Source organism: Oncorhynchus kisutch, linkage group LG15 (assembly GCF_002021735.2).
Source record: "Oncorhynchus kisutch isolate 150728-3 linkage group LG15, Okis_V2, whole genome shotgun sequence".
Lineage (NCBI taxonomy): Eukaryota > Metazoa > Chordata > Actinopteri > Salmoniformes > Salmonidae > Oncorhynchus > Oncorhynchus kisutch.
Window position 1 is genome coordinate 73,821,963 of NC_034188.2, and position 27,326 is coordinate 73,849,288.

The 27,326-nt window shown below is 42.6% G+C and overlaps 1 protein-coding gene across 2 annotated transcripts in view; it reads left to right on the top strand.

Annotated features, from left to right (window-relative positions):
* prss59 (serine protease 59, putative) overlaps positions 1–27,326 on the top strand; it is a 29,372-nt gene that overhangs the window by 807 nt on the left and 1,239 nt on the right. For both annotated transcript variants that reach the window (XM_020503484.2, XM_020503483.2), the window contains exons 3-6: positions 1,749–1,981; positions 6,249–6,384; positions 21,125–21,239; positions 24,904–25,111. In XM_020503484.2, coding sequence (XP_020359073.1) covers positions 1,749–1,981; positions 6,249–6,384; positions 21,125–21,239; positions 24,904–25,111 — 692 coding nt within the window. The remainder of the gene's footprint in view (positions 1–1,748; positions 1,982–6,248; positions 6,385–21,124; positions 21,240–24,903; positions 25,112–27,326) is intronic.

The window sequence follows — 27,326 nt, forward strand, 5'->3', positions numbered from 1 at the left end:
TTCTTCAAAGTAGCCACCCTTTGCCTTGATGACAGCTTTGCACACTATTGGCATTCTCTCAACCAGCTTCAGCTGGAATGCTTTTCCAACAGTTCCCACATATGCTTATCTGCTTTTCTTTCACTCTGTGGCCCAACTCATCCCAAACCAATTGGGTTGAGGTCGGGTGATTATGGAGGCCAGGCTATCTGATGCAGCACTCCATCACTCTCCTTCTTGGTCAAATAGCCCTTACACAGCCTGTAGGTGTGTTGGGTCATTGTCCTGTTAAAAGACAAACCTGTTTTTGCTTTGTCATTATGGGGTATTGTGTGTAGATTGATGAGGGGAAAAAAACAGATGGGATGGTGTATCGCTGCAGAATGCTGTGGTAGCCATGCTGGTTAGGTGTGCCTTGAATTCTAAATAAATCACTCTGTGTCACCAGCAAAGCACCCCACACCATCATACCTCCTCCCTGCTTCACGGTGGGAACCACACATGCGGAGATAATCCGTTCACCTACTCTGCGTCTCACAAAGAAACAGCGGTTGGAACCAGAAATCTCACATTTGGACTCATCAGACCGAAGGACAGATTTCCACCAGTCTAATGTCCATTGCTCATGTTTCTTGGCCCAAGCAAGTCTCTTCTTATTATTGGTGTCCTTTAGTAGTGGTTTCTTTGTTGCAGCAATTCGACCATGTAGGCCTGATTCACACAGTCTCCTCACAACAGTTGATGTTTAGATGTGTCTGTTACTTGAACTCTGTGAAGCATTTATTTGGGCTGCAATTTCTGAGGCTGTTAATTAACTCAAATGAACTTATCCTCTGGGTCTTCCTTTCCTGTGGCGGTCCTCATGAGAGCCAGTTTCATCATGAGAGCCAGCAAAAGTGCGACTGCACATGAAGAAGTTCTTGAAATGTTCCGTATTGACTGACCTTCATGTCTTAAAGTAATGATGGACTGTTGTTTCTCTTTGCTTATTTGAGCTGTTCTTGCCATAATATGGACTTGGTCTTTTATCAAATAGGGCTATCTTCTGTATACCAGCCCTACCTTGTCACAACACAACTGATTGGCTCAAATGCATTAAGAAGGAAAGAAATTCCACAAATGCACTTTTTAAGAAGGCACACCTGTTAATTGAAATGCATTCCAGGTGGCTACCTCATGAAGCTGGTTGAGAGAATGCCAAGAGTGTGCAAAGCTGTCGTCAAGGCAAAGTGTGGCTACTTTGAATTATCTCAAATATAAAATATATTTTGATTTGTTTAACATTTTTTTAGTGACTACATGATCCCTTACGTGTTATTTCATAGTTTTGATGTCTTCAATATTATTCTACAATGTAGAAAATAGTAAAAATAAAGAAAAACCTTTGAATTAGCAGGTGTGGCCAAACTTTTGACTGGTGCTGTATATGGGATCGTTTTATGTATGTTTAGATATTTCTAGTCATTTTAAATGCGCTTGTATCACTATATTACGGTGGCAGTTCTTGATCAAATAACCTCTAGGGGACAGAGTTCCATTGAAAGGTGAGCACCCCTGTCCAGCAGTGTCCTGTGCTCTCTCAATATGAATCTCATTTAACTGATGGATATCTGTTATTATTTGTATCTGGCTAGTTCAAAGAATCTAGTGGGATTGATTGACGTGTCGTTCATACAGAGTATAGAAATAGTCAACCAGGTGTTGAGTGAGGCTCTCAAACTGGTTTCCTCCTGACTTGATTAGCCCCTTGTCTGTCTTGTCCCTCACAGTGACCTGAGCACAGAGAACCTGCGGTTCCTCAGCAGTCAACAAGCTCTGGCCGACCTGGCTCACTTCCGCACTGTCATCGCTAAACAACGGGGCTTGACCAACAGCAAGTGGGTGGCATTCGGCGGGTCATACCCAGGTGCGCTGGCAGCCTGGTTCCGACTCAAGTACACCCACCTGATTCATGCTGCTGTGGCAAGCAGCGCACCTCTCCACGCCACGGTAAACTTCTCAGGTAATAATAACACACAGTAATCCTCCTTTCTCTCAGTGATCTGTCAATTTTCTCTCAGGCTTGTCCAAGTCCCCATCTCTCTTCCTCTACATGACCAGTGTCACTCTGCCTGCAGGAGTTTCAGGGTGTTACAGAATACCTGGAGGAGGGTGTCTCAATCATTTAAACATTTGTCTGAAATAAACTTAAGCAAATCACTCAATAATCAGCAGAAGCATAACAAAAGATTGAGCCTGGATTGGCCTGGACTTCAGAAGACCCCAATGTTTCACCTTGCTGAATATAGTCCCCAGGCAGATCCATTTTATGGAATAATGAACTGGAAATAGTCATGCACTGACTATGAGCCTGTCACTATCAGTGGAGGCTGCTGAGGGGAGGACGGCTCATAGTAATTGCTAGAATGGATGCAATGAAAACCATATGTTTGATAGCATTCCATTGACTCTATTCCAGCCATTATTATGATCCATCCTCCCCTCAGCAGCCTCCACTGGTCACTATGTATATTAGAGTTGAGGATAATGGTCAGTGTTATACCCTGGAGGGCAGATAGAGGAATAGTGGTGGATGGGGAAGATTGAAGGGTCCTCTCTAGGTTGTTGTCTTTGGCTTTCTCTTCTTTTCTCTCTTCAATTGTCTCACTGGTTTCTCGAGGAAGAGCTCTCCCTTGCCCTCCATTTGGTAAATCCAACCACAATTATATCCTCCTGATTCCTGCTTACAAGCAAAAATTAAAGCAGGAAGCACCAGTGACTTGGTCTATAAAAAAGTGGTCAGGTGAAGCAGATGCTAAACTACAGGACTGTTTTGCTATCACTGACTGGAACATGTTCTGGGATTCTTTCGATGGCATTGAGGAGTACACCACATCAGTCACTGGCTTTATCAATAAGTGCATCGAGGACGTCGTCTCCACAGTGACTGTACATACCCAACCAGAAGCCATGGATTACAGGCAACATTTGCACTGAGCTAAAGGGTAGAGCTGCCGCTTTCAAGGTGCGGGACTCTAACACAGAAGCTTATAAAAAATCCTGCTATATCAAACAGGCAAAGTGTCAATACAGGGCTAAGATTGAATCGTACTACACCGGCTCTGACGCTCGTCTTATGTGGCAGGGCTTGCAAACTATTACAGACTACAAAGGGAAGCACAGCGGCGAGCTGCCCAGTGACACGAGCCTACCAGATGAGCTAAATAATTTATATGCTCGCTTCGAGGCAAGCAACACTCATGCATGAGAGCATCAGCTGTTCCGGACGACTGTGTGATCACACTCTCCGTAGCCGACGTGAGTAAGACCTTTAAACAGGCCAACATTCACAATGCTGTGGGGCCAGACGGATTACAAAGATCTGTGCTCTGGGCATGTGCGGACCAACTGGCAGGTGTCTACACTGATATTTTCAACATGTCCCTGATTGAGTCTGTAATACCAACATGTTTCAAGCAGACCACCATAGTCCCTGTACCCAATAACACGAAGGCAACCTGCCTAGCCATGAAGTGCTTTGAAAGGCTGGTAATGGCTCACATCAACACCATTATCCCAGAAACCCTCTACCCACTCCAATTTGCATACCGCCCAAACAGATCCACAGATGATGCAATCCCTATTGCACTCCACACTGCCCTTTCCCACCTGGACAAAAGGTACACCTATGTGAGAATGCTATTCATTGACTACAGCTCATCGTTCAACACCATAGTACCCTCAAAGTTCATCAATAAGCTAAGGATCCTGGGACTAAACACCTCCCTCTGCAACTGGATCCTGGACTTCCGGACGGGCCTCCCCCAGCTGATGAGGGTAGGTAGCAACACATCTGCCACACTGATCCTCAACACTGGAGCCCCTAAGTGGTGCATGCTCAGTCCCCTCCTGTACTCCTTGTTCACCCACGACTGCATGGCCAGGCACGACTCCAACACCATCATTAAGTTTGCAGACGACACAACAGTGACAGGCCTGATCACAGACAACGACGGGACAGCCTATAGGGAGGAGGTCAGAGACCTGGCCAGGTGGTGCCAGAATAACAACCTATCCCTCAATGTAACCAAGACTAAGGAGATGATTGTGGACTACAGGAAAAGGAGGACAGAGCACTCCCCCATTCTCATCGACAGGGCTGTAGTGAAGAAGGTTGAGAGCTTCAAGTTCCTTGGTGTCCACATCACCAGCAACTAGAATGGTCCAAACACACCAAGACAGTCGTGAATAGGGCATGACAAAGCCTATTCCCCCTCAAGAAACTAAAAAGATTTGGCATGGGTCCTCAGATCCTCAAAAAGTTCTGCAACTGCACCATCAAGAGCATTGGTTGCATCACTGCCTGGAACGGTAATTACTTGGCCTCCGACCGCAAGGCACTACAGAGGGTAGTGCATACGGCCCAGTACATCACTGGGGTTAAGCTGCCTGCCATCCAGGACCTCTACACCAGGCGGTGTTAGAGGAAGGCCCTAAAAATTGTCAAAGATCCCAGTCATAGACTATTCTCTCTACTACCGCATGGCAAGCGGTACCGGAGCGCCAAGTCTAGGACAAAAAGGCTTCTCAACAGTTTTTACCCCCAAGCCATAAGACTCCTCAACAGGTAATGAAATGGCTAATCGGGCTATCTGCATTGTGTCCCGCCACCCACCACCCGCCAACCCCTCTTTTACGCTTCTGCTACTCTCTGTTTATCATATATGCATAGTCACTTTAACCATATCTACATGTACATACTACCTCAATCAGCCCGACTAACCAGTGCCTGTATATAGCCTCGCTACTGTATATAACCTCGCTACTGTATATAGCCTCACTACTGTAATAGCCTCGCTACCGTAATAGCCTCGCTACCGTAATAGCCTCGCTACTGTATATAGCCTCGCTACTGTATATAGCCTCGCTACTGTATATAGCCTCGCTACTGTATATAGCCTCGCTACTGTATATAGCCTCACTACTGTATATAGCCTCGCTACTGTATATAGCCTCGCTACTGTATATAGCCTCACTACTGTATATAGCCTCGCTACTGTATATAGCCTCGCTACTGTATATAGCCTCACTACTGTATATAGCCTCTCTACTGTATATAGCCTCTCTACTGTATATAGCCTCTCTACTGTATATAGCCTCCCTACTGTATATAGCCTCCCTACTGTATATAGCCTCCCTACTGTATATAGCCTCACTACTGTATATAGCCTCACTACTGTATATAGCCTCTCTACTGTATATAGCCTCTCTACTGTATATAGCCTCTCTACTGTATATAGCCTCGCTACTGTATATAGCCTCTCTACTGTATATAGCCTCTCTACTGTATATAGCCTCTCTACTGTATATAGCCTCGCTACTGTATATAGCCTCTCTACTGTATATAGCCTCTCTACTGTATATAGCCTCGCTACTGTTATTTTTCACAGTCTTTTTTACTGTTGTTTTTATTTATTTACTTACCTATTGTTCACCTAATACCTTTTTTGCAATGTTGGTTAGAGCTTGTAAGTAAGTATTTCACTGTAAGGTCTACACACCTGTTGTATTCGGTGCACGTGACAAATAAACTTTGCTTTGTTTTGGCAAGGGTGTCACCAAGGCAACAGTGTCTTGGAATATGGACAACTATAACAACACACACTGACCCCTTTTGATGAGACTGGGAACATTTAGAGATCAACCAACACACACAAACACAGAAGCTCAGTTGGGAATACTGCACTGATGTCAGATACCGTCATATTTCTCCCAGTCCACGCAAGTTTCTATTTCCCAACAATGAGCAGGCCATTGTGGTTTAGTGAGTGTTTCTAACCATAAGTGCTTTCTCCTGTTCGTCTGAACAAGGCTCACTTTTTCCACTGTAAAGATCATCATTTTTAGAAAGTCATAAACATTGAAATAATATGGTTATTATTGTGGTAACCACACATGGAGCTGGCCTGTCCATACTGGGACGGAGACACTTCAACAATATGTTTGAAAACTCTAACTCTTAACACTGTACGATATTCTAAATAAGGTTCAGGTTATTTGAACAGTACTCCTACGCACTGTTTAAGTATGACTTTGGGAGGTACTTAGAGACTGGAGGCAGAAAGGGTTCTATAAATACAATCCACTCATTATATATTATGACATGACTTACTGGCTCTGTGTTGGAACAGTCACCATGTCTCAAAATGTTATTTGCTCTGTTTAAATAGTGTTGGTTCATAGTGACTTGTGTTTGAACTGTGTGTTGTCTCTCTCTGCATTTTGCCCAGAGTACCTGGAGGTGGTGTGGCGGGCCCTGGCAGCTGAGAACCCAGAGTGCCCCCTGCTGGTAAAGAAGGCTTTTGACACCCTGCAGGAGCGCATCAAAGACCCCAACAACTACGACAACATCACCAAAGATTTCAAGTACTACACCTCTCCTCTTTTCCCGCCCTCCCTCCACCTCTCACAATATAGCCCACTGTCACGACCCGGATCAAAGCCCGTAACAAAAAGGGAGACAACGTGGAGATATATTTAAAAACATATTTAATAACTGAAGTAACCTATATACAATAAACAATGGCGTGTGTAAGTGAGTGGTTGCATACATAGATGTGCCAAAACAAACCGGCCACAACCAAAATCAAACAGTGTGTCTGCAGGGAGAGAGTCACCTTAATGAATGGGGAAAAGGCAGACAGAGTAGGAGGGTCGTTACACCACAAGCATATACACTCTCTCAATTAGTTATTCTCACCTACTGGAATAGTAGAAAATAGTTACAGTAAGAAGAATCACTACATAGTAGAGAATGACGAATACCACAGAACAGGTGTGTGGTGTGGCTGAGGACAAACAGGTGTGTTATTAAATTGGGGTCAAGTGGCAGGAAATGATCCAGTCACTCCAGCTCCTCTCCTAACTGTCCTAAGTGTGTGTGTTGAGGGTGCTGGTGTGAGATGGGTCTGGTTGCAGCTCATCTCTCTTGGCCTTCAATGTCTGCACTGGCAGCTTGAGATATCGGAACGTCGGGCACGCACTGGAATCTGTTGGAATGCCATGGCATCCGATCCTGTCTCTATGGTAATGTCTACACTTCACACGTATGTGCGACTTCTACTATCAGAATACGAAGATGGCTTTGAAAAGACGGGTTTAGACGCACAAAAGTCGCTTTGTGGTCTGATTGTGTTCAAATCTGGCTGACCACTTCAGGAGGTGGTCAGGGATGCATTGTGTGCGGATTTCTCAGTCTGGATGCAGTCAGGCAACCAAACACGCATAGAGTGGGCAACATCATCAGCACTTCTCCCACAAGTCTCCAGAAAGCTTGTGTTTTGGGACCTAGAGGCACCTTTTCTTTATATATGTTTACTTAACCTTTGTTTAACAAGGCAAGTCGTTGGAGGAAATACATTCCTAGTATATGTACTGGCCTCAAATTCTAACCATCTAGCTAATAAACTCAGCAAAAAAAGAAATGTCCTCTCACTGTCAACTGCGTTTATTTTCAGCAATGTTAAATATTTGTATGAACATAATATTCAACAACAGACATAAACTGAACAAGTTCCACAGACATGTGATTAACAGAAATGGAATAATGTGTCCCTGAACAAAGGGGGGGTCAAAATCAAAAGCAACAGTCAGTATCTGGGGTGGCCACCAGCTGCATTAAGTACTGCAGTGCATCGCCTACTCATGTACTGCACCAGATTTGCCAGTTCTTGCTGTGAGGTGTTACCCCACTCTTCCACCAAGGCACCTGCAAGTTCCAGGACATTTCTGGGGGGAATGGCCCTAGCCCTCACCCTCCAATCCAACAGGTCCCAGACGTGCTCAATGGGATTGAGATCCGGGTGCTTCGCTGGCCATGACAGAACACTGACATTCCTGTCTTGCAGGAAATCACGCACAGAACGAGCAGTACGGCTGGTGGCATTGTCATGTTGGAGGTACATGTCAGGATGAGCCTGCAGGAAGGGTACCACATAAGGGAGGAGGATGTCTTCCCTGTAACGCACAGCATTGAGATTGCCTGCAATGTCAACAAGCTCAGTCTGATGATGCTGTGACACACCACCCCAGACCGCTCCAGAGTACAGGCCTCGGTGCAACGCTCATTCCTTCAACGATAAACTAGAATCCGATCATCACCCCTGGTGAGACAAAACATCGTCAGTGAAGAGCACTTTTTGCCAGTCCTGTCTGGTCCAGCGGCGGTGGGTTTGTGCCCATAGGTGACGTTGCTCCCGGTGGTGTCTGGTGAGGACCTGCCTTACTACAACAAGCCTACAAGCCCTCAGTCCAGCCTCTCTCAGTCTATTGCGGACAGTCTGAGCACTGATGGAGGGATTGTGCGTTCCTGATGTAACTCAGGCAGTTGTTGTTGCCATCCTGTATCTGTCCCGCAGGTGTGATGTACTGTGCAGGTGTTGTTACACGTGGTCTGCCACTGTGAGAACGATCAGCTGTCCGTCCTGTCTCCCTATAGCGCGGTCTTAGGCGTCGCACAGTACGGACATTGCAATTTATTGCCCTGGCCACATCTGCAGTCCTCATGCCTCCTTGCAGCATGCCTAAGGCACGTTCACGCAGATGTGCAGGGACCCTGGGCATCTTTCTTTTGGTGTTTTTCAGAGTCAGTAGAAAGGCCTCTTTAGTGTCCTAAGTTTTCATAACTGTGACCTTAATTGCCTACCGTCTGTAAGCACCGTTCCACAGGTGCATGTTCATTAATTGTTTATGGTTCATTGAACAAGCATGGGAAATGGTGTTTAAACCCTTTACAATGAAGATCTGAAGTTATTTGGATTTTTACGAATTATCTTTGAAAGACCGGGTCCTGAAAAAGGGGTTTCTTTTTTTGCTGAGTTTATTTTAAATGTTTTTTTTCGGGGCTATAGTTATGCTCACCCGTATGCAATCCCTTTAGCATTGCTTGCCAGCTTGCTGGCTAGCTATAGAGGCCATCAGCAGTAGCTAAATACTGTAGCTGCTAAATACTGTAGCTAGCCAGCAAGCAATGCTATTTTGCCTATTCTACTGTTTTGTAGAATGCATACAGGCATATAATGCAGGAAAATGGAATTTGGGCACACTCTGGACATTTAAATGTAGGTCTAGATGCATGACTGGTTCGAAATTCGATCAGAATACTAAAGCTGCAAGAACTGTCAAGTCTAGACATGGCAATAGTCTCTCTGAAAGGCATTGGTGCTCCAGGCGGACAAAGGAATCACTCTCCACCTCTTCATTCAGTCCCTCTTATCTTTCCCTCTCCCTGTTAACCTCTCCCTCTCCCTGTTAACCTTTCCCTCTCCCTGTTAACCTTTCCCTCTCCCTGTTAACCTTTCCCACTCCCTGTTAACCTCTCCCACTCCCTGTTAACCTCTCCCACTCCCTGTTAACCTCTCCCACTCCCTGTTAACCTCTCCCACTCCCTGTTAACCTCTCCCTCTCCCTGTTAACCTCTCCCTCTCCCTGTTAACCTCTCCCACTCCCTGTTAACCTCTCCCTCTCCCTGTTAACCTCTCCCACTCCCTGTTAACCTCTCCCTCTCCCTGTTAACCTCTTAACCGTCATCGTATAATTTATTAGTGTGTTTGTACACTTGAAAGTGAAAGGGTTTTAGTCAAGTGTTTGTGTGGCATGTCTGCATGCCTTGGTCACATTGTTCTTTGGCTTTAGGGGCAGTCTCTTATTACTGCATGCTCTCTGTGTGCTTGTTCCAGGTTGTCATAGTGACTGTATGGTCATTTTATATGGTGAACGGTGGGCTGAGACTGCTTTATTAGTCTGGCAACTGCTACTGATGTCAGACTGACACACACAGACCATGCATTTGTCTGGGCAGCCGCCTGACCACACTGTACAAGTGCACACACACAAAAACACATGTACATGTAGTCCATGTCTCCGTCTGTCCTATTTTCTAACCACAAGATACCTCTGAGAGACAGTGTCAGCGTCACAGTTCTGTCCTGAGGTCGCTCTGTCACGGGTCACTTCCAAAGTCAACATGTGACCTCAACTAGTGGGTGGGACTGGGCCTGTTGTGGGCGGTGACTAATGACAACACAAACAACAACCCTCTACGGCTTTTGGATGATGGTAATTTGCTAGCCCAATGTTAGAATAGCAACAAAATAACACATTACCTCCTCTGCTCCTGAGTCCTTAAATAGAATGAATAGAACGGCCGTCCCCATTCAAGTCAATGATGGCAGAATGGGTAGACTGGCAGCCATTGGGGGAAGTAAAAGCATGAAGTGTACTCATCAATATGTGCCATGATTTGTTGATTCAATTTAACTGACATTACAAAAATTACATTCCATTGCATGGGCCACATTGGTTAACATAATTTGAATGAACATTCTACATTGCCAAAGAAATTATTACATCACAATACCAGTCTGCCATTACAAGTGTAATGATGAGTTTACCAGTCAAATTGCCTGGGTTAGAGGGTCCAAGCCCGTTCTATTCATTCTATTTCTGGGTATGTTTGTGAATTCAATCTGGAGTGCCAGAAGGGCTCAGAGTGCGCTCTGGACGTTCGTAAATTCAGAGCGCTGTCAGATGGTCCGTTTGTAAATTCAGAGCGCTGTCAGATTGTCCTTTTGTAAATTCAGAGCGCTGTCAGATTGTCCTTTTGTAAATTCAGAGCGCTGTCAGATTATCCGTTTGTAAAGCTGTCAGATTGTCCGTTTGTAAATTCAGAGCGCTGTCAGATGGTCCGTTTGTAAATTCAGAGCGCTGTCAGATTATCCGTTTGTAAAACTGTCAGATTGTCCGTTTGTAAATTCAGAGCGCTGTCAGATGGTCCGTTTGTAAATTCAGAGCGCTGTCAGGTTATCCGTTTGTAAATTCAGAGCGCTGTCAGATTGTCCGTTTGTAAATTCAGAGCGCTGTCAGATTGTCCGTTTGTAAATTCAGAGCGCTGTCAGATTGTCCATTTGTAAATTCAGAGCGTTTCGCTCTCTGAATGTTCAGAGCACTCACTGGACATTCTGATTGAGGAGTAGGGTCGATCCGAGCGCTCTTACCTCACAACGTCAGTCAAGCACCCAAGCTAACTGGCTAGCTGGCTGGCTACTTCCAGGCACAAATGAGAGAACACCTTTTTACTCGCCCTAGCAGAGCTGGTTAGGCTGTTTTCATGTTATCCAGAGCGTTTGTGACTAACTGTGATGGTGGCAACAATTGAATTACACTTTTTTGCTGACGTTTACTGGCACCGGCCATATACAACGGGTGGTGAGCGTTCGCAAATGTATCAGTTATTCTGCGCTCTGCACACTCAGGCGAGAGTGCTCTGAAATCGGAGTAGATAACCAGGGTATATGCACCCTATATGTGCTTCTGCTGCAGAGAGGGGGGTGTTACCTATGCAACCGAAGACTAATTTGCTGCAACGCCTTGCTTGTTTCAGAAAGGAGCAACAAAGTTTAATCACATTTTTAAGAGTCCATGTTACAGCAGAAACGGACTTAACCACACTAATGCCCAGCTGTCCCGTGTTCATTCACCTGTAAATATATATATTTTTAAATGTTATGGCGGTTATTTTATTTTCATGCTGGTCTTGATCCATAAACGTCGGTTACACGGTAATTGTGCAAGCCCTACGCCACACTAACCCCTAGGCAGCCCCCTTCAACCCAATCACTGTCACCATGACGAACGACTTCATTATCCCCTGGTTATGGGTGTGAGGGATCCGTGTAATATCCTGGTTATATTAAGCTGATAGGCTAGGTCGAAAAAATACAGGCTAAAACAACATAATAAATCCATGCGGAACGTTCAAAAATAAACCCTCATTGCACCAGCGCCGTGGCTGATTCTACAGGATCAGCATTGAAAAGTTAACCAGTGTTCGGGAAGTCAAGTAATACATTGGTTTTAGAGAATTAGAAAAACGTTTAAATGATTAAAATGACAGTAAAACAGTGTATGCTATGTGTTTGCTGAGCAGTTAGCTGAAATTCAATACGATTGTGTTCATTTTACACTTTGATGGCGAACTTCTGTACTGCTTCCATTCGCAGAGTCCAATGAATTTATTTTGGAACGCTTCTGTATGGAATTATTACGTTGTCTTAACCTGTTATCTTAAACCTAACTGACTGGTTGGGTCAAGTATTTCCTTCTGTCAGTCTGTAGCAACATATCACTTATATCAATGGAGTGCATTTGGTACCACCAAATTTGGACTCTTCTTACACTTCCAGGTAGTTTTATGTTTGTGTGTATGTATATCAGTGGAGACTGGTGATTTAAAATTGAGGTGGATGGGAGACTCACAGTATAGGCGTGGAACGCACACGGAGACCACAAAGTGCGTTTAAAAAATCATCTAATACGAATTATTTTAACCTAAAACATTTAATAACGACATGTATAGTACAATATTATGGGGAATGGGAATGACAGGGCTACTTACAGTGTTGGAAAGGGATCATAGCAGTGATTGAATGAGGGTATGAGGTATGAGTTGAGATGTTCAGAGACTTGACCGGTGCAGGACAGGATTTGACTGGGAAGACAAAAAACAATAACACAACACACTACACAGCTAGGCAAAAGAGCTAAGAATGATTTAGTCTAAGCAAAGAGTAATAATGTGATTGTGTATGTGATTGACTCTACATACAGTAATGTGAGGAAATTGAGTGAGTGGGCACATGAGAAGTCGTGGCTTCAGTTCATGTCAGGAGAAAGTTGACAATGGTAGTGGAGTGGAGTGGTCGTCACCTCTTATTCAAGGAACATGAGGGGACTTGGCTGTAAATACAAAATAGCAGATACATTCCATTACAGCTGTGCCATCGTAGGTTTGGACAACGAGTTTCTCTATGAACTTAAACTCAGACGTCTCAAAAAAGTCACACAGACTGCGCATCTTGACCACTTGACACATCAAAGTAGCCCAAGCTTCCTGAATAAAGCCCTGATCATCCACATGCCTGATGATAACTGACAACTGCAAGTAGACTGGTGGCACCATAGGTCCCAGAGCCTTGGGGCTATTTTTACCCCCAGGGGCCTGGAGTTTTTCCTTATATGTTAACCGAACTAGGAAAACTCTAGACCCTATAGGGTATGACAGTGACTAATTAGTTGTAAAAGGGTTTATATGGGCTATGATGGGACCAGTTTTTCATAATCAAGTCACATGGTTTTTAAAAATTCCTGAAAAAAACTCCTGGCCCTGGGGGGGATGAAAACACTCTCCAACAGCATCTACCTTATATTTGTTCATATAAATTATATTTAGACTAGATTAGAAGGGGGGGGTTCCTCTACCCAGACAACAACTGGAAGACAATAGAACTCACAGGGCTGAGCTTGCTTTATGCATGTTTGCATCATGCAGGCCTATGCAACTGTAGGCTTTGTAAAAAAAATATAACAAATAAAACCTGCATCTGCCATCACTATTATGTTGATTGATTAATTCCAGATAATATTTTTGGATTAAAAAAAGTATAGGCAGTCTAGCCAGCCCAATTTGGAATATAATCTAAATGTGATCATATTCAAACTTTCTCCTGACACACAAATGGACTATAAATAAATTAGAGGTTGGCCGATTAATTAGGGCCGATTTCAAGTTTCCATAACAGTCGGAAATCGGTATTTTTGGACACGGACTTGGCCAATTTTTATTTTATTTGTGTATATATATATATATTTTTTACACCTTTTATTTAATCGTTATTTAACTAGGCAAGTCGGTTAAGAACACATTCTTATTTTCAATGATGGCCTAGGAACGATGGGTTAACTGACTCGTTCAGGGGCAGAACTACAGATTTTCACCTTGTCAGCTCTGGGGATTCAATTTTGCAACCTTACAGTTAACTAGTCCAATGCTCTAACCACCTGCCTCTCATTGCACTCCACGAGGAGACTGCCTGTTACGCGAATGCAGTAAGCCAAGGTAAGTTGCTAGATAGCATTAAACTTATCTTATAAAAAACAATCAATCAATCATAATCACTAGTTAACTACACATGGTTGATGATATTACTAGTTTATCTAGAGTGTCCTGCGTTGCATATAATCGATGGGGTGCGTATCGTTGCTCCAATGTGTACCTAACCATGTACATCATGTACATCAATTTCTTAAAATCACTACACAGAAGTACAGTGGGGAGAACAAGTATTTGATACACTGCCGGTTTTGCAGGTTTTCCTACTTACAAACCATGTAGAGGTCTGTCATTTTTATCATAGGTACACTTCAACCGAGAGAGATGGAATCCAAAAATCCAGAAAATCACATTGTATGATTTTTAAGAAAGTAATTTGCATTTTATTGCATGACATAAGTATTTGATCACCTACCAACCAATAAGAATTCCGGCTCTCACAGACCTGTTAGTTTTCTTTAAGAAGCCCTCCTGTTCTCCACTCATTACCTGTATTAACTGCACCTGTCCACACACTCAATCAAAGACTCCAACTTCTCCACAATGGCCAAGACTAGAGAGATGTGTAAGGATGTCAGAGATAAAATTGTAGACCTGCACAAGGCTGGGATGGGCTACAGGACAATAGGCAAGCAGCTTGGTGAGAAGGCAACAACTGTTGGCGCAATTATTAGAAAATGGAAGAAGTTCAAGATGATGGTCAATCACCCTCAGTCTGGGGCTCCATGCAAGATCTCACCTTGTGGGGCATCAATGATCATGAGGAAGCCCAGAACTACACGGCAGGACCTGGTTAATGACCTGAAGAGAGCTGGGACCACAGTCTCAAAGAAAACCATTAGTAACACACTACGCCGTCATGGATTAAAATCCTGCAGCGCACACAAGGTCCCCCTGCTCAAGCCAGCGCATGTCCAGGCCCGTCTGAAGTTTGCCAATGACCATGTGGATGATCCAGAGGAGGAATGGGTGAAGGTCATGTAGTCTGATGAGACAAAAATAATCCTTTTTGGTCTAAACTCCACTTGCCGTGTTTGGAGGAAGAAGGATGAGTACAACCCCAAGAACACCATCCCAACCGTGAAGCATGGAGGTGGAAATATCATTCTCTGGGGATGCTTTTCTGCAAAGGGGACAGGACGACTGCACTGTATTGAGGGGAGGATGGATGGGGCCATGTATCGCGAGATCTTGGCCAACAACCTCCTCAGTAAGAGCATTGAAGATGGGTCGTGGCTGGGTCTTTCAGCATGACAACGACCCGAAACACACAGCCAGGGCAACTAAGGAGTGGCTCCGTAAGAAGCATCTCAAGGTCCTGGAGTGACCTAGCCAGTCTCCAGACCTGAACCCAATAGAAAATCTTTGGAGGGAGCTGAAAGTCCGTATTGCCCAGTGACAGCCCCGAAACCTGAAGGATCTGGAGAAGGTCTGTATGGAGGAGTGGGCCAAAATCCCTGCTGCAGTGTGTGTAAACCTGATCAAGAACTACAGGTAATGTATGATCTCTGTAATTGTAAACAAAGGTTTCTGTACCAAATATTATGTTCTGCTTTTCTGATGTATCAAATACTTATGTCATGCAATAAAATGCAAATTAATTACTTAAAAATCATACAACGTGATTTTCTGGATTTTTGTTTTAGATTCCGTCTCTCACAGTTGAAGTGTACCTATGATAAAAATTACAGACCTCTACATGCTTTGTAAGCAGGGAAACCTGCAAAATCGGCAGTGTATCAAATACTTGTTCTCCCCACTGTATATATTTTTAAACCTGCATATGTAGCTAAAAGAAATCCAGGTTAGCAGGCAATATTAACCAGGTGAAATTGTGTCACTTCTCTTGCGTTCATTGCACGCAGAGTCAGTGTATATGCAACAGTTTGGGCCGCCTAATTTGCCAGAATTTTACATAATTATGACATAACATTGAAGGTTGTTTAATGTCACAGGAATTTTTAGACTAATGGATGCCACCCCTTAGATAAAATACGGAACGGTTCCGTATTTCACTGAAAGAATAAACATCTTGTTTTCTAGATGATAGCTTCCAGATTGGACCATATTAATGACCTACGGCTCGTATTTTTGTGTGTTATGATTTGATAGAGCAGTCTGACTGAGCGGTGGTAGGCAGCAGCAGGCTCGTAAGCATTCATTCAAACAGCACTTTTGTGCGTTTTGCCAGCAGCTCTTCGTTGTGTGTCAAGCATTGTGCTGTTTGACTTCAAGCCTATCAACTCCCGAGATTAGGCTCGTGTAACCAATGTGAAATGGCTAGCTAGTTAGCAGGGTGCGCGCTAATAGCGTTTCAAACGTCACTCGCTCTGAGACTTGGAGTGGTTGTTCCGCTTGCTCTGCATGGGTAACGCTGCTTCAAGGGTGGCTGTTTTTGTTGTGTTCCTGGTTCGAGCCCAGGGAGGAGCGAGGAGAGGGACGGAAGCTATACTGTTACACTGGCAATACTAAAGTGCCTATAAGAACATCCAATAGTCAAAGGTTAATGAAATACAAATGGTATAGAGAGAAATAGTCCTATAATTCCTATAATAACTACAACCTAAAACTTCTTACCTGGGAATACTGAAGACTCATGTTAAAAGGAACCACCAGCTTTCAAATGTTCTCATGTTCTGAGCAAGGAACTTAAACGTTAGCTTTCTTACATGGCACATATTGCACTTTTACTTTCTTCTCCAACACTTTGTTTTTGCATCATTTAACTTCTTGATGCACCTATCCCGTTAGCGGGATCATTTTCGTCAACATCCTTTGAATTGCAGAGCGCCAAATTCAAATGAAATTACTAAAAATATTTAATTTTCATGAAGTCACAAGTACAATATAGCAAAACACAGTTTAGCTTCTTGTTAATCCACCTGGCGTGTCAGATTTCAATAAAGCTTTTTGGCGAAAGCATACCAAGCGTTTATGTAAGGACATCTCTCTCAGTAGACAAAATATTACAAACAGCTAGCAGCCAAGTAGATTGGTCACAAAAGTCAGAAAAGCAATAAATTAAATTGCTTACCTTTGATGATCTTCGGATGTTTGCACTCACGAGACTCCCAGTTGCACAATAAATGTTCCTTTTGTTCCATAAAGATTATTTTTATATCCAAAATACCTCGATTTGGTTGGCGTGTTATTTTCAGAAATCAACAGGACCGAGCGGTCACGACATCGCAGGCGAAAATTCTAAATAGTATCCGTAAAGTTCGTAGAAACATGTCAAAGTTTTTTTTAAATCAATCCTCAGGTTGTTTTTACAATATATAATCGAAAATATTTCAACTGGGACTGTAACTTCTTCAATAGGAGAGAGAGAGAAATGTCTGCTCCAAGCTGTTGCGCATGCAAAAAGCTGCTGGCACCCAGCCATCCACTGACGCGATGTGATCTTTCTCGCTTATTTTTCAATATAAAAGCCTGAAACTATGTCTAAAGACTGTTCACACCACGGGGAAGCCATAGGAAAATGAATCTGGTTGATATCCCTTTAAATGGAGCGAAGGCAGGCAATGGAACAGATAGGTTTCAGGAAAAACAGCACTTCCGGGCTGGTTTTTCTTCAGGTTTTCGCCTGCAATATCAGTTCTGTTACACTCACTGACAATATTTTGACAGTTTTTTTTCTATCCTAATCTGACAATTACAGTGCCTTGCGAAAGTATTCGGCCCCCTTGAACTTTGCATCCTTTTGCCACATTTCAGGCTTCAAACATAAAGATATAAAACTGTATTTTTTTGTGAAGAATCAACAACAGGTGAGACACAATCATGAAGTGGAACGACATTTATTGGATATTTCAAACTTTTTTAACAAATCAAAAACTGAAAAATTGGGCGTGCAAAATTATTCAGCCCCTTTACTTTCAGTGCAGCAAACTCTCTCCAGAAGTTCAGTGAGGATCTCTGAATGATCCAATGTTGACCTAAATGACTAATGATGATAAATACAATCCACCTGTGTGTAATCAAGTCTCCGTATAAATGCACCTGCACTGTGATAGTCTCAGAGGTCCGTTAAATGCGCAGAGAGCATCATGAAGAACAAGGAACACACCAGGCAGGTCCGAGATACTGTTGTGAAGAAGTTTAAAGCCGGATTTGGATACAAAAAGATTTCCCAAGCTTTAAACATCCCAAGGATCACTGTGCAAGCGATAATATTGAAATGGACGGAGTATCAGACCACTGCAAATCTACCAAGACCTGGCCGTCCCTCTAAACTTTCAGCTCATACAAGGAGAAGACTGATCAGAGATGCAGCCAAGAGGCCCATGATCACTCTGGATGAACTGCAGAGATCTACAGCTGAGGTGGGAGACTCTGTCCATAGGACAACAATCAGTCGTATATTGCACAAATCTGGCCTTTATGGAAGAGTGGCAAGAAGAAAGCCATTTCTTAAAGATATCCATAAAAAGTGTTGTTTAAAGTTAACCACAAGCCACCTGGGAGACACACCAAACATGTGGAAGAAGGTGCTCTGGTCAGATGAAACCAAAATTGAACTTTTTGGCAACAATGCAAAATGTTATGTTTGGCGTAAAAGCAACACAGCTCATCACCCTGAACACACCATCACCACTGTCAAACATGGTGGTGGCAGCATCATGGTTTGGGCCTGCTTTTCTTCAGCAGGGACAAGGAAGATGGTTAAAATTGATGGGAAGATGGATGGAGCCAAATACAGGACCATTCTGGAAGAACCTGATGGAGTCTGCAAAAGACCTGAGACTGGGACGGAGATTTGTCTTCCAACAAGACAATGATCCAAAACATAAAGCAAAATCTACAATGGAATGGTTCAAAAATAAAAATATCCAGGTGTTAGAATGGCCAAGTCAAAGTCCAGACCTGAATCCAATTGAGAATCTGTGGAAATAACTGAAAACTGCTGTTCACAAATGCTCTCCATCCAACCTCACTGAGCTGTTTTGCAAGGAGGAATGGGAAAAAATGTCAGTCTCTCGATGTGCAAAACTGATAGAGACATACCCCAAGCGACTTACAGCTGTAATCGCAGCAAAAGGTGGCACTACAAAGTATTAACTTAAGGGGGCTGAATAATTCTGCATGCCCAATTTTTCCGTTTTTGATTTGTTAAAAAAGTTCGAAATATCCAATAAATGTCGTTCCACTTCATGATTGTGTCCCACTTGTTGTTGATTCTTCACAAAAAAAATACAGTTTTATATCTTTATGTTTGAAGCCTGAAATGTGGCAAAAGGTCGCAAAGTTCAAGGGGGCCGAATACTTTCGCAAGGCACTGTATATGCATATTCTAGGTTCTGGGCCTGAGAAATAGGCAGTTTAATTTGGGTACGTTTTTCATCCAAACATCAAAATACTGCCCCCTACACTCAACTTAAACCAAATTGAGCATGTTTCATTATTTATTTGAGGCTAAATTGATTTTATTGATGTATTATATTAAGTTAAAATAAGTGTTCATTCAGTATTGTTGTAATTGTCATTATTACAAAAAAAAAAAAAAAAAAAGTCAGATTAATCAGTATCAACTTTTTTGGGTCCTCCAATAATCGGTATCGGCGTTGAAAAATCATTATCGGTCGACCTTTAAAATAAATAACGTTACCAATTAGTTTACCCTGACCAGATGGACAGGTATCATAGGATGTATGCAGCTGCTCTTATTAGTAGCCTACAGTTGATCAGACAGAAAAATTGTCTAGATTTAATCCCATACATCATGTCAGATTTCTAATGTTTCGGTGTAGCCTATGCTGCTGCACCATTTATGTCATGAGTTTTTGCTTGTGTCTGCCCGGAGTGACTTTGTTATCTTTGTTAAATAAATACCAGAGGAAAGTGCAAAGCCTACTTGAGCGCACATGAAAAAATTAGCTGCATCAAGCTCTCTAATCTAAATCTTACTGGATGATGCGACGGAAGCTATCAAATCATTTGTAATTGTTTTCAACATCCCAGAAAAGATGTTCAGCATGTAAAGAAGCATCGTAACGTGCAATTACAGGTGGCTTGATGATTGTTTTAGCCAGCTATACATTTGACACCAGTTTGTATTGAATGCCCTCACCTTTTCATCCTTCTTCATGAAAATGATCTCAGGCAGAGGTCGACCCTCACTTTTAATTTGCACCTTTTCCATGTACCCCAGAGAGTGGACACAAAAATAACGTTCTAAACCCAATAAAACAATGTATAATATACCTCCATCTCTTTAATTAAAAAATAACAAATTTAAATTGAATAATGTCCCAAAAATGCTCAACTATAACTATTCACTCTTAATCTCTATCCAACAATGTTACCAAACTTCTCAACACATAGAACCCCCATAATGCTCTGTGGCACAATCCCAATACAACAATCTAGGTTTGTTCTCTGATCCTACATCTATGATTGGATGGACAACATGTCAGTTCATACTGCAAAAGCTTTTAATGGTTGGAGGACGTCCTCCGGAAGTGGTCATAATTACCATGTATGTCTATGGAAGGGGGTGAGGCCTACCCACCTCCTAGGTTTTGTATTAAAGTCAATGTAGCTAGCTGTCCTCCGGCTACACCATGGTGCTAGCCCAGACAGCGCTGTTGAAGTTACTGTAGACCTTCATTGCAATTATTTGGTGACATGAATATATTTAGTATAGTTTTATCTAAAAAGGATACATTTTTAAAGATTATTTTTTAAACTATTTTTGTAAATTGATCATGCTGTATATATACTTTTCTACTGTATTATTGTATGTTTGTTAATTCCATGTGTAACTCTGTGTTGTTGTATGTGTCGAACTGCTTTGCTTTATCTTGGCCAGGTCACAGTTGCAAATGAGAACTTGTTCTCAACTAGCCTACCTGGTTAAATAAAGGTGAAATAAAAGAAATTCACTGAGGAGGATGGTCTTCCACTTCCTTCTCTGAGGAGCCTCCACTGATGTATATACTGTAAGCGTCAGGAGTACCTTGGGGCTCCTTTCCGCTTGTACAAAAATTACTAGATAGAAAGGAGTGAGCTAATGTGAGTGTCAAATGGACTCTAAAACAGAACAATAGTGACCTAGTGTATAAGATGAGGTTGTTTGCGTGCCAGGCTTACTTATACAGAGGACTAGTTCCATGAATGTGGATACTCTATACTGTCATCAGCAGTGGCCCTCGGTCTCTATAACACAGCTCACTCTCTCTCTCGCTCACTCTCACTTTTTCATTCTCTGTCTCTCAGTTTATGTTCAAAACTGCAGATCCAGTCAGAGAAGGACCGGGCATACATCCTAGATGCCCTGGCAGACAACATTATGAACACAGTCCAATACAACAATGACAATAGAGAATTTGAGGTAAGAGAGGTTTGTGGACAGTATGTCATTTCAGGGTATAAGGAGCCTGGTTGACCAAGGAGAGGAACCATTTTGACTCAGGATTAGGGTAGTTTGGGGCTCAAATGGGCAGTGGTGGAAAAAGTACCCAATTGTCATACTTTAGTAAAAGTGAAGATGCATTAATAGATAATGACTCAAGAAAAAGTGATAGTCACCCTGTAAAATACTAATTGAGTAAAAGTCTAAAAGTATTTACTTTTAAATATACTGAAGTATTAAAAGTAAATGTAATTGCTAAAATATACTTAAGTATCAAAAGTTAAAGTATAAATCAAATCAAATCAAATCAAATTTATTTATATAGCCCTTCGTACATCAGCTGATATCTCAAAGTGCTGTACAGAAACCCAGCCTAAAACCCCAAACAGCAAGCAATGCAGGTGTAGAAGCACGGTGGCTAGGAAAAACTCCCTAGAAAGGCCAAAACCTAAGAAGAAACCTAGAGAGGAACCAGGCTATATGAGGTGGCCAGTCCTCTTCTGGCTGTGCCGGGTGGAGATTATAACAGAACATGGCCAAGATGTTCAAATGTTCATAAATGACCAGCATGGTCGAATAATAATAAGGCAGAACAGTTGAAACTGGAGCAGCAGCACAGTCAGGTGGAAGTTGAAACTGGAGCAGCAGCATGGCCCGGTGGACTGGGGACAGCAAGGAGTCATCATGTCAGGTAGTCCTGGGGCATGGTCCTAGGGCTCAGGTCAGTTGAAACTGGAACAGCAGCATGGCCAGGTGGACTGGGGACAGCAAGGAGTCATCATGTCAGGTAGTCCTGGGGCATGGTCCTAGGGCTCAGGTCCTCCGAGAGAGAGAAAGAAAGAGAGAAGGAGAGAATTAGAGAACGCACACTTAGATTCACACAGGACACCGAATAGGACAGGAGAAGTACTCCAGATATAACAAACTGACCCCAGCCCCCCGACACATAAACTACTGCAGCATAAATACTGGAGGCTGAGACAGGAGGGGTCAGGAGACACTGTGGCCCCATCCGAGGACACCCCCGGACAGGGCCAAACAGGAAGGATATGTTAAATCATTTAACATTTCTTATATTAATCGAACCAGACACCCTTGTTTTCTTGTGTTTTAAATGTATGTATAGCCAGGGCGTGCTACAACACTAAGATATAATTAAAAAATGAAGCATGTGCTTAGTGAGTCCACCTGATCAGAGGCAGCAGGAATGACCAGGGATGTTCTCTTGATAAGTGTATGAATTAGACCATTTTCCTGTCCTGCTATTCATTTAAAATTGAACTTTTGGGTGTCAGCGAAAATGTATGGAGTAAAAAGTACACAGTGGTGTAAAGTACTTAAGTAAAAATACTTTAAAGTACTACTTAAGTAGTTTTTTGGGGGTATCTGTACTTTAATTTACTATTTATATTTTTGACTACTTTTACTTCACTACATTCCTAAAGAAAATAATGTACTTTTTACTTTAAAAAAAATAAGATTTTATAAATTTCCCCTGACACCCAAAAGTACTCTTTACATTTTTCATACTTAGCAGGACAGAAGAATTGTCCAATTCACTCACTTATCAAGAGAACATCATTGGTCAGTCCTACTGCCTATGATCTGGCGGACTCACAAACGCAAATGTTTCATTTGTAAGTTATGTCTGAGTGTTGGAGTGTTCCTCTGGCGATCCATAAATTGAAAACACAAGAAAATGGTGGCGTCTGGTTTGCTTAATATAAAGGATTTGAAATGATTTACAGTTTTACCTTTGATACTTAAGTATATTTAAAACCAAATACTTTTAGACTCAAGTAGTATTTTACTGGGTGATTTTCACTTGAACTTAAGTTATTTTCTAAGTATGACAATAGAGTACTTTTTCCAGCACTGAAAATACATTGGGGCGGCAGGTAGCCTAGGGGTTAGAGCATTGGACTAGTGTATAGCTTCCGTCCTTCTCCTCGCCCCTACCTGGGCTCGAATCAGGGACCCTCTGTACACATCAACAACAGCCACTCTCAAGTTAGCGCACACCACCGCTAACTAGCTTGCCATTTTCACATCGGTTACACTAGTAACCAAAAGGTTGCAAGATCAAATCCCCGAGCTGACAAGGTAAAAATCTGTCATTCTGCAGGCAGTTAACACACTGTTCCTAGGCTGTCATTAAAAATAAGAATTTGTTCTTAACTAACTCACCTAGTAAAATAAAGGTAAAAAAAAAAAAAACTTCTTTAGGAATGTAGTAAAGTTAAAGTAGTCAAAATATAAATAGTAAAGTACAGATACATTAACAAAAACTATTTAAGGAGTACTTTACACCACTGGAAATGGGGTTGAGGAAGAAGGGACAGGAAGCTCTAAGCTGAAGCCCAAGGGAGGAAATAAAACCGCAATTCTTCCAAAGCGAGAGGCCCAGGGTTGTGGCCCAGAAAAGAGGCTCTCCTGGCGGTTCTCTGGGCTTTCATGCACCCCTATCCGAAACCATGACCCCTCTCATAACCAAGTAGTGTCTGTCTTTACCTCAGGAAGGGAGGCCAGAGAGGGGGGGTCTGAGCTTCGAGATCTGACCATTTTCCCAGGGGTCTTTTGTGGTCACCATGGCGATTCTCTCTGTGGCTTGTTGCCGGTGGAGATGTGAGTCCAATTACCAATAATGTGGAAAAAGGGCACAAAAGAGCCTTTGGATTCAGACAGGCTCCAGTTTCCTGGCCTCAGAGCAGAGAGCTGCTTTAAAAGGAGTGGTTTTGTATGAACTCCACAGAACAACACACTAATAAAGTGATTGGTTGGCTCCAGCGCCCAGAGGGATGGATAGGGGCTGGGGGTTCAGGTACCATTGAGGAATTTGTATAGGGAGTAAAGCAGATAGGGGGAGTGTAATCTAACCCGATAATCTAATACCCCTGCATGGTTGAGCAATGTGTGGCTCATAAAATAGGAAGGAAATTATGTAATCTTATGAAACAATGTTTATAAGGTTATTATTTTTCCATGTATTAACTTAATATAGCAGAGATCCAAACATAGACATGTCTTCTTGTGATGGTCACAGGTGGGGTTAATTTTTCAGCTCTGTGTCGAACCCAGTTGTAGTAAATATGTAACTAACTAAAGATCTCACATGTACCTTAGCTGCTTAGCATACTTAGTAGAAATGTGTACCTCTGTATGATACCAGTGATGTACAGTACCAGTCAAAGGTTTGGACACACCTACTCATTCAAGGGTTTTTCTTTATTTTGTTCTATTTTCTACATTGTAGAATAATATTGAAGACATCAAAACTATGAAATAACACATATGGTATCATGTAGTAACCAAAAAAGTGTTAAACCTTTGCCTTGATGACAGCCTTTGATGTCTTCACTATTGTTCTACATTGTAGAATCAAATCAAATCAAATTTATTTATATAGCCCTTCGTACATCAGCTGATATCTCAAAGTGCTGTACAGAAACCCAGCCTAAAACCCCAAACAGCAAGCAATGCAGGTGTAGAAGCACGGAAAATAGTAACACATTTTAAAAACCTGGAATGAGTAGGTGTGTCCAAACCTTTAACTGGTACTGTAGATAGACAGCGGTAGTCAATGAGAATCTACAGACTTCCACCCACAGTTATAGTGAGTAACCATGATGTTGTGTCATTGCAGCATGTGTTGGACACGAACTGCACCATTAAGACTGTGTGTGGTGTGATGTCCGATGCCTCTCTGGGAGACCCCTACTACCGCTTCGCTGCTTTTGTTCGCCTCAGAACCATTACCCACCTTCTTAAGCCCTGTGTTAAAGACCTCACCTACAACGCTAACCTTCAGGACCTCAGGAACACATCCTATAGCGGACCCCACGGTGGGGGAGGTGAGGGGGTAGAGGGGCAAAGGACCTCACTGCGGGGGAGGTGCGGGAGGAGAGGGGCAAAGGACCCCAAGCCGAGGGATGTGAGGGGCAAAGGATCCCATAGTGGGAGAGGGGTTGGGGTGGTGAAGGGGTAGAGCATCTCTCTGGGGATGTATGTCAATGTTCTCAACAAAAAAAAAAACTCTGTACAATGCCAAGGGACAGAAGAAGCCAAACCTGCTTTATCAGCAGTTAACACTGAGACCCTGAGACCGTCACTCAATACTGGTCCAGGGGATCCTTGTCCATAATGCTTTTTATTTACATTGCTATTTGCACAATTATTTGCTTTGCTAAATTTGAATGGTGATCATCGTACACACCATTTCAATGGACTATCTCATGCTATATGTATTGTGAAGAAAATGAAGAGTACAAGTGATGGGCTGGAGCTAGAGCAGGTTTGGCTCCTGTTGCCTCTGCAGTGTGTAAAGTGTGTTTTATTCACTTAATAGTGTTATTCAGCATTAAAGAAAGATCCCTCCTTGTTATACTGCTTGACGGTGGGGTTGTGTGCGTACATGTGTGTGTTTGTTTGTCTGCGTGTGCGTGTGCGTGAGTGCATTTGCTAAGACAGGCATTTTACATATATTCCTTTTAGTTTTACAGTGGATAGTGTTGTCTCTCTATATCCTCTGATCTAGAACGTTGGTTAGAGCCCTGTCATAGGTTGTGTTCGGTTAGTAATAATGTTCAACCAGTTTCCATGTTGTGCTCTGGCCTTTGGCTGTGGCCATGGTTCCCAGGGATAGTTTCCTTGGCTGGGAGGGCTTATTGGTTTAGTGGGGATCACTGGGACAGGAAGTGGGCTTTTAAAGAGCCGCCCGGAGCTTCTGTAAACCACCCACTTTTCCCTTCTCTCTCCCTCTCTTCCTGGTAACTTTGCTCCCTCTCTTTCCTTTCTTTGTCTTTGCTCAAAGGCACAAAACAGTGCATTTGAACAGTAAATAGTTTTCCCTCGATATTTTTGACAACTTAACCTGTCATTCAAGTCTTGTGGTATTACTATGTAATTTAAGCAATGAAGTTGAAAGTTAACATTTGTTCTAGTGAGACACATATTTGCTCTAGTGAATCAGACAAGATGAAGTCACCAGAGACGTACATACAAATGATTATTATATAACTAAATATACTGTAACTGACAGTGTTGATTGGACCCTACTATATGTACAGTGCCTTCTGAAAATATTCAGACCCCTTGACTTTTTCCACATTTTGTTATGTTACAGCCTTATTCTAAAATTGATTAAATAAAAAAAGGTCCTCAGAAATGTACACACAATACCCCATAATGACAAAGCGAAAATTGTTTTTTTGAAATTTTTTCAATAAAAAACATAAATATCTTATTCACAAGTATTCAGACCCTTTGCTATGAGACTCGAAATTGAGCTCCGGTGCATCCTGTTTCCATTGACCATCCTTGACATGTTTCTACAACTTGATTGGAGTCCACCTGTGGTAAATTAAATTGATTGGACATGATTTGGAAAGGCACACACCTGTCTATATAAGGTCCCACAGTTGACAGTGCATGTCAGAGCAAAAACCAAGCCATGAGGTCGAATGAATTGTCCATAGAGCTCCGAGACAGGATTGTGTCGAGGCACAGATCTGAGGAAGGGTACCAAAACATTTCTGTAGCATTGAAGGTCCGCAATAACACAGTGGCCTCCATCATTCTTAAATGGAAGAAGTTTGGAACCACCAAAACTCTTCCTAGAGCTGGCCACGCGGCCAAACTGAGCAATCAGGGGACAAGGGCCTTGGTCAAGGAGGTGACCAAGATCCCGATTGTCACTCTAACAGAGCTCTAGAGTTCCTCTGTGGAGGTCGGAGATCCTTCCAGAAGGACAATCATCTCTGCAGCACCAATCAGGCCTTTATGGTAGAGTGGCCAGACGGAAGCCACTCCTCAATAAAAGACACATGACAGCCCAATTGGAGTTTGCCAAAAGGCACCTAAGTCTCTCAGACCATGAGAAACGAGATTCTCTGGTCTAATGGAACCAATCTGCATGGAGGAATGGGCCAAAATACCAGCAACAGTATGTGAAAACCTTGTGAAGACTTACAGAAAACATTTGACCTCTGTCATTGCCTTTACAGAAAACATTTGACCTCTGTCATTGCCCAGAAAGGGTATATAACTAAGTATTGAGATAAACTTTTG